At 51.5% G+C, this 8,330-nt stretch overlaps 1 protein-coding gene across 1 annotated transcript; it reads right to left on the bottom strand.

Annotated features, from left to right (window-relative positions):
• Window positions 1-3,607: 3,607 nt before the first annotated feature.
• Window positions 3,608-7,490, bottom strand: CXCR4 (C-X-C motif chemokine receptor 4). The gene is made up of 2 exons (XM_004703880.2): window positions 7,407-7,490; window positions 3,608-5,232 (listed from the first exon to the last, which is right to left on the bottom strand). Exons 1-2 carry the CDS (start codon window positions 7,419-7,421, stop codon window positions 4,189-4,191), a joined length of 1,059 nt encoding a protein of 352 aa, XP_004703937.1. The 5' UTR covers window positions 7,422-7,490; the 3' UTR covers window positions 3,608-4,188.
• Between the last annotated feature and the right edge of the window lie 840 nt (window positions 7,491-8,330).

Below are 8,330 nucleotides of genomic sequence, written 5' to 3'. Positions count from 1 at the left end.
AAAGAAATTTGGCTTAGAAGAAGTACACCTAGAATGCTCCTGAGAGGCGAGATGGAGACTCTGTCTCACATACGTTGGGCACGTGGTCAGGAGAGACCAGTCCTTGGAGAAGCACATCCTGCTCGGTCAAGCGGAGGGGCAGCAACACAGAGGAAGATCCTCGACCAGATGGGTTGACACGGGCTGCAACAAGGGGCTCAAACGAGAACAATTGTGGGACGGGTGCAGAGCCGAGCAGTGTTTCGTTTTCTTGTACAGAGGGTCGCTGTGAGTTGGAACTGCCGTGATGGCACTTCACAACAACGTGAGACGTCTTCATCGCATGACACATGGCAGCCTAGCAGGGAAGAGAGAACAAACAAACAGAAAGCGGTGTTTGTGGAAGCTGTGTGAGCTGAGTAAGAAGGCACTGACATGAGTTGAGACCAAGTCATGGAGGTTAAAGAGTCCCGAGGTGGTAAAAATGGTTAATATGCTTGACTTCTAATAGAGCGTTGGAGGTGGAGTCTTCCCAGAGGCACTTCGAGGAGCCTCAAAGAAACACCTGGTCATCTACTTTAGAAAAGAGAGCCACTGAGAACCCTGTGGAGCACAGTTTGACATGGAGACACATGAAGGCAATGGACAGCAACTAGTTGAAATAGGCGGAAGGGAAACTCCAAAACCCTTTTGGGTGATTCCAAGCTCTTCATGATCCATTCTGCTTCTAGAATCAGACTGGTTGGACGCATCCTTATTTAACAGCTATTATCACCCACGCCCTTGAGCACTAAAGACCCTTTGGACTACACAGTGCTTTCTCTGGAGTGCTGCCCCAGCCTTGTAGGAGATTCAGCAGCATCCTGGCCTCTCCTCACTAGGTGCCAGGAATACCTCATCCCCTCCTTCAAGTTTGAAAACCTAGAATGTTTCCAGAAAGGACCAACCATCTCCTGCTGGGGAGGGGGAGGCGCATAATGGCCCCTGATTGAGAACCATGGCTTTTAACAGATTCTTTTCAACTTCTTTATGGGTTCCCCAAGGCACTACTCTCTTTCAGGTAATATTCAAGGATAAGTCACTTATCTAACTACTAACACCTCTGTCTCGTGCTGACTGGCCTTGTAAGCCCCGTTGGTAGCCAGGCGGGAAGGCTTCTCAAAGCAAGCTGCATCACCCCAGTTCTAAGTGTTGGGGTTGCTTGGATTATTTTCTGAGATCATCTGAATTTTGTCTAGGGGAACGTGCCTCTTTTAAGTGAGTATTTCATAGAAATGATGATCGGTGAATTTTGTTTGGGGAATCTTTACACAGAACTAGGAGAAAGTCCGGCACACTTGGATCAAATATTAAAACAAAATCTGTAGGGCTTCCTCCTAAGAGTACCCTAAGAGTTATTATTTTAATACAAACTTAGCCACAAAAGGGGACTGGGAGGCCCATGGCTAGGGGAGGTGAAATGCCAAGTGATGTCTTAAGAAAGCAAAACTTCCCTCCTCCTTAATGTCATAACTCAGATGTGATATTCATGCCATTATTGGCAGCATACATACAATTTAAGTATTTTAACTCCCATTGTACAACTGGATCTACAGCACTGACCTTCAAGAGCCCCATTCACAAGGGATGAGGAGAGGGAACAATCAGTTACTTCATGCAGGGGCTGCCCAGCAGACAGGCTGGTTTCCCTCACATTGTCAGACCGGCCACCAAACAGGGAGGGCTGTGGGGAACAGTTCCCAACATGACAGGCTCAGGAAGGAGAAGAGTAGGGAACAGCCACCCTTTCAAAGCAGAGAGAGCACTGGCTTTTCCCTTTTTTCTTTTTGCAAAAAAAAAAAAAAAAAATTTATCACCTTTTGTTCCGGGAGAGAATGAAATCTCCATTAAGATGGGCTTGCCTGGGCATTTTGTTGAGGCTCCGTTCCTTTTGTTGCGACTCCAGGACACAGGGAGAGGAATCTGGGGCAATGGGGTTCCAAGCCAAGATGAGAAAAAGAAGGAATTCTTTCCAAGGATTCCTCCTATTGTCTCCTGGAGGATAAATATTTATGCAGAAAGTTCAAGTGAATTCTTTCACAACGGTCAATGCTTTAAGACTGAGCCTTTGAGAGTCCATGTAAAACTATGCTTAAATGAAGGCTGATCTAATTAGGCTTCTAGAGAAAACCAAGAAACCTCAAGATAATTTCCTATCTGAAATCTAATTGTATTCTCAAGTGGAATAGGAATACCACTTTGAATTATCCCAGATCCATATACTACAGCAAAATGTACACCCAAATTGGATTCTATTTTAAGTAATTAAGTTATTTCCCTTCGCAGGATCTATAATTTACCTCTAACAAATGCGATTTGCCTCAGAAAGATAAGGCACTGCATTTTTTTCCTCCAGAACAGATTTTCTGTGCCAGAAACAATTACTAAAAGTAGCCCAAACACTGCCTTCATTATATCCTTGTGATGATCTTTGAGTGCATGCCAGGCGTGCTGTTTGTCTTCCCAAGAGAGCTAGGTATGGCTAAGCGCAGTTTGGAAATTATCTTTAATTGGAGACTGGAGTTGCAATGAGGAGCCCTGGTGGCATTGTGGTTATGCACTGGGCTGTGACCCACAAGGTCAGCAGTTCGAAACCATCAGTCAGCTCCGTGGGAGAGACAGGGCTTCTACGCCAATAAAGTTTAGGAAACTCACAGGGGCTGTTCTACCTTGTCTGAGGGGTGACTCGGTGGCAGTGAGTTTGGTTGTAGACTGGAGCTGAAATGTGCTCCAGAACCTGGGGCATGCGCAATGAAAACGCAAACAGCTCTTGTGCAAAACGAGGCAGCAGCGTGGAGCTGAGCACTTTCTTCTGAGCACTGAAAACACCAGTATCAACTTCTGCTGCTCCACTGAACCGGGGAGGAGGTGGTAGGTATTGCCATAGATGAAGAATAAAAGTGTCGATTTGCATAGAAGACAATGCAAGAAGCTTTTAGGAGCATGGCTCATGATGTGAACAAGACATTCACTTTTGGCTTTGTTTTCAAACAGTTCATTTGACTTAAGACCAGGTGTCCTGAGGCACAATCAGGGGTACTTGGTATGAGGAGCAAGGGTTGGTGATGAGGCATGTTATCAGCACCTGAAAACGCATGTGAGCCTCTGCATGTTACTTCGAAGGCTCTGTGAAGAGTATAGCATGTACACGCTGAGGAGGATGAGGAGCACGTACAATGCTTACGTGGCCCAGGTACAGATGGTGTGTGTTACATGTGGGGATATTAGGAATAAACACAAAACATTGCTTTGCATACTTGTCCTTCTTTCCCAGAAAAAATGTCTTTTATAGGAATGAATCCTGGCTGGACACTTGTAAAGTTCCATCTGAATGTTAAGGCATTAGATTTTGAAATCACATGACCTGGTTCCAAATATTGTGCCTTTAGGGCAGGGCTGATCTGCACCGATTTCCTCGTCTGCAAAAGGCACCTAAGAATAGAACTCTAATCTATTATAAAAGCTATAAGGACAGGTAAAATAGTAACAAGTACCTGGGATTGTGGGCATGCCATACATGGCTGTTATTGTTATTCTTCTTTTCTGCCAACCATAGGGAAAAGCAATGGAAGTCAGGGCACGACACTAATAAGTTTATCATGTGCTTTTATTAACAATTTAATACAAAGACTGTACATATAGAGTCTAAAATTCAACCCACTCCTGAAAATGGAAGAACCACCTTTTAGAGGCTTTGGTTATAAGTGCCATCTTCTACAGCAAAATCGCATAGACTAGCCAAACAGCTTCGGAACAGTGAAATAAAAAACAAATAAACAAAAAACAATGTTCCCCTGGAATCGAGGGATTACTTATACACAAACAGACTGAGCATCATTTCTAGCTTAACGTGATTCACTACACATTCTGGAATGTTCAGTTCCCTTTTTTACAGTGCTATCACCAGACACACACAGCAACTAAGAACTTGGCCACAGGTCCTGCCTAGATACTCATCAATATGAAACACACACACAACACACACACCAGACTCACAAAATCCATATAAATAAGTCAATTAAACGTCATGACAACTAAAAGACGCAAGACAAAAACCCATCGGTCAAAAACTGTACAGTATTGGTCAGTCTTTTATAGCTGAAAACATGTGTAACTTAAAAAAAAGTCCCTTTGAAAAGTAATTTTTTAAAGGTCTTTTAAAAATCGATGTTAGCTGGAGTGAAAACTTGAAGATTCTGACTCAGTTGAAACAGAAGAGTGTCCACCTCGCTTTCCTTTAGAGAGGATCTTGAGGCTGGATCCTCTGCTCACTGAGGTCAGGGCATGCTGGGCAGAGGTCTTAAATTTGGCCCCTAGGAAGGCATAGAGGATGGGGTTCAGGCAACAGTGAAAAAAGGCAAGGGCCTCGGTGATGGAAATCCACTTGTGCACCAAGTCCTCAAACACACAGCCTTGCTTGATGATTCCCAGGAGGATGAAGGAGTCGATGCTGATCCCAATGTAGTAGGGCAGCCAGCAGGCGAAGAAAGCCAAGATGAGAATGACTGTGGTCTTGAGAGCCTTGCGCTTCTGGAGGCCCTTGGAGTGTGACAGCTTGGAGATGATGATGCAATAGCAGGATAGGATGATGATCCCTGGCAGGATGAGGCCAACAATGATTTGCTGAAACTGGAAGACGGCCACCCACAAGTCATTGGGATAGAAGCTGTCGCAGATATAGTTCCCCTCCGATTCGCTGACGCTGACGAAGATGAAATCGGGAATAGTCAACAGCAGGGCGGGTATCCAGACGCCGCCATAAACCACCTTCTCAGCCAACAGCTTCCTTGGCCGATGACTGTTGGTGGCATGGACGATGGCCAGGTAGCGGTCCAGGCTGATGAAGGCCAGGAGGAGGACACTGCTGTAGAGGTTGACGGTATAGATCACGTGGACCGCCTGGCACATGAACTGCCCAAAGTACCAGCCCGCCACCGCATCTACCGCCCAGAAGGGCAGCGTGAGCACAAAGAGGAGGTCTGCCACGGACAGGTGCAGCCTGTACTTGTCCGTCATGCCTCGCAGTTTCTTCTGGTAACCCATGACCAGGATGACTAATCCATTGCCCACGATACCAGTCAAGAAAATGATGGTGTAGATGGTGGGCAGGAAGACTCGATTGAACTGAGCGTTTCCTTCTCGGAAGCAGGGCTCCTTAGTGGAGTCATAGTCGCCAGAGCCCACTTCCTCCGTGTCGTTGTCTAAAGTGAAGAACTGCAAGAGAGGCAAAGGAAAGGCGATTTACTTCCAAGTCCAGCAGGTAAGTTAGAAAAAACAGTTTCTGGGATAACATTTTTAAAAAAAATTTTTTTAATGTGTTTTTTTTTTCCCTTTCCTAAAGCCCGACTCAGCCCAGCCCTCTTTAAGAAAGTCTGCTCCCACTTAAGGATGGGGTAGGGCACAGTAGCAGCATGGTGCGGAGCACACAAAGCCACTGCCTGGAGTCACTGGGACTCAGGCCACCTCGGAGACAGTTCCCCAGGCTTTGCAATCTTCACTGGGAGGGACAGACAGCCTGTCTTTCTCCCAAAGCAGCATGCTAGAACTTTATAATCCCTTTCCCATCGTTTCCCAGTCACTTTATTATTTCCTTTGGTCAAACTACTTCGAATCTAAACAAAAGGTCTAAAATAGGACGCCGAGATTCTAAGGTTTCAAAGCTGCGACTTTGCTAACTCATCTGCCCGCCCACTACAAAGAAAAAAACAGAGGCAAAACAAAACAAAACAGGCCACTCCCAGGTGGCGTGGGGGTAAGGGTAGAATCTGGGGTTCTTCAGAACTCGGGGTACATTCTATAGAATGACTCTCCAGCCCAGAGAAAAAGAGAGGTGTACTGGAGGACCCCAAAACCTTTCATTCTCCCAAGGTCCAGTATCAGTTGTTGCCCCCACATTTGTCTAAGTGTCAACCATGCTATACTTCCAGCATCACGTGGTGGCCCTGAAGCTTGCCGCCTTCACGCAAAAGATCTTGGGGAGCCTGGGGTACTGAACTTCGGAGTACTGACTCCACCCTGAAGGCGTGCGGCTCCTTTGCCACACCGAGGTCTCCGCGCTTGTCATTTGGCGCGCTTGGGACGTTAAGGAGGCGCCGCATTTCGCCGGCGGCAGGGGAAGGTCGTGGGGTGAGAGTCCCGTGGCCCTCGCCCCAAGTTTCATTTCCTCACTCTCCCAAGTCCCTTCCCAACCCGCCGCTGATCCAGCGACTAGGGTCGGAGGTCTGCAGCTGGAAGGCTGCAGGAGATGGGCGCGCGGGCTGCCCAGTGGTCCCGCTTCCCGCGCCCACCCCGCGCACGCCTGGGTGGGGCGGGCAGCGGTCCGGTGAGTGCCACGGGCGCCCTCGGGCTCAGTCCCGCAGGATGCCCGGGACGGGCTGGGCGGCTCCACCCCGAGCCACTTTGAATCGCGCGCCGCGGGAGGAAACGAAAAGCCTCCCCAGCGAGGGGGTTTCAAAGGCTCCAGGAAACCACCGGCGGTTAAACGGCGCCGTGGGGCTCAGCGAGGGCCAAACGGTCTCACCGCTCGCACCTGTCAGTCTGCACGCCCCGGCCCTGCCACATGCCGGCGACCACCCAATCCCGGCCCGCGAACCGCCAGGCGCGGCTGCCCGCCTCCACAGCCACACGATCTACTCTCTCCAGCCTAGGGGCGCGCCACCCCCGCGGCCCGGAGCAGGCGGCAAGCCCGGCCGCGCGGGTCGCCGCTTCTCCCCTAAGGCGCGCGCGGGCAGCCCCGGGCCATCGCCTACCTGCTGCCCGACGCAGGTGAGCTCCGAGGTGGGCCAGCTCGTCTTCCCTCCCCACGGACATTCGATCGCAGGACTGCGAGGGCCATCGCCCCCGGCCGTGCCAAGTGTAGCCACCAAGCGCCCAACGCCCACAATGCCCCCCAGACGCATTTGCCCAAAGTTCACCCGGCGGGGCACACCGTCCCTTCTGGGCCTGCAGCTCCGCCTCTGCCTTCAGAGAAGGTTCGCTCGCTCCCAGAAGAGCCCCCCGCCCCGGGGCGAGCTCGTCCCCCAGTCCCGCGGCGGCGTGCGTGCGGGTCCTCTCTGCACCTGTGCGCGGGCTGCGCCCCGCTTTGCAAACAACGTGCCGGCCCGGCGCGCCCGCGCGCGGGACTCGAGGGCACGACCCGAGCACTCGCTGCAGCCGCCTTTCGACCGCTCCTGGTCTACTCGCCGAGAAAAAGAGCCCTACCCCGACACCCCCTCTTCGCCTCCTCAGCCCGCCCCGGTTGCAGCCGCGCTCGGGAACCATCCTTTCCGCGGCCCCGCTCCCGGGACCCGGCACCTGGAATATTCGGGGCGCTGCGGCTAGCTCGCAGAGGGGGGCGTTCCCAGCAAGCTTTGAGCGTGGAAGAACAAACAGGTTGAAAGTGGGCTCACCGTGATCCCTTCCATGGTGCCCGCTCGCTCTTCACGCTGCGGAGAGGCCAAGGCCTGGAGCCACTTTACTACCCGCTGCCTTAGCCAACAGACTGAAGTTTCTGGCCGAAGCTGGACTTTTATAAAAACACGCTCCGCAGGCGGCGCATGCGTGGCACAGGCGGGCAGGTGGGCGGGGCAGGGAGAGGAAGGGCGGGTGGACGGGGAGCGGGGTATGTAGGGGGTGCCCGGGAGGGAGCGAGGATTGGGGGGGTGGGGGAGGTGGCCGGGAGGGAGCGGAGAGCGTGGATTTGGGAGTCTTGGAACGGCTGCGGCTGAGCGCCTAGCCACGTCCCGGGTCCCGGCGATGTGAGGGCAGCCCGCAGAGTCTCAGAACTTGGGAACGCGGGAAATGTCAGGACGGAAGGAGGATGCGTGGACCTGGGCCGTGACCCTGAGTGGCGCATCCATCCATGCGCCAGTGGGCAGAATTCCAGATTTGGGGATTGTAAGCATGGAAGCACTGAGACCCAGAGAGGTCCGACTCCCTGCTGGGGACTGGATTCGGACTCCTGACCTTCTGAGGCGACAAAGTAGAACTGCCCGTCGGGTTTCCCAGGCTGTCTGTCTGTCCTGAAGCAGAACGGAAAATCGATCAGCTGCTACGCGGCTGGTGGGTTCAAATTGCGGATCTGGTAGATAGCTGCCCCACAGGTAGCCACGACGCCACCAGGGCTCCTTAGTAACCCAACCAGTAGGTGGCAATGCTGAAAGTGGGGCCACCGCCTAAGATTCCCTGCCAGATTCTGCCACGGGAGAAGACAGTACTAAAGATCCTTTCTTCGAAGCACAAGGGCACATAGTCCTATCGAGGTGTATGTAGCTGTTCCGGAAACATTTTCACGAGAACGTGCGACTCTTAAGAGAAATACATTCGTATTCTCG

The sequence above is a fragment of the Echinops telfairi genome, unplaced genomic scaffold, assembly GCF_000313985.2.
Source record: "Echinops telfairi isolate 266 unplaced genomic scaffold, ASM31398v2 ScPeMD7_4;HRSCAF=17, whole genome shotgun sequence".
NCBI lineage: Eukaryota > Metazoa > Chordata > Mammalia > Afrosoricida > Tenrecidae > Echinops > Echinops telfairi.
The sequence above is the reverse complement of the archived record's forward strand: the minus strand, read 5'-3'. Positions and strand labels throughout refer to the sequence as shown.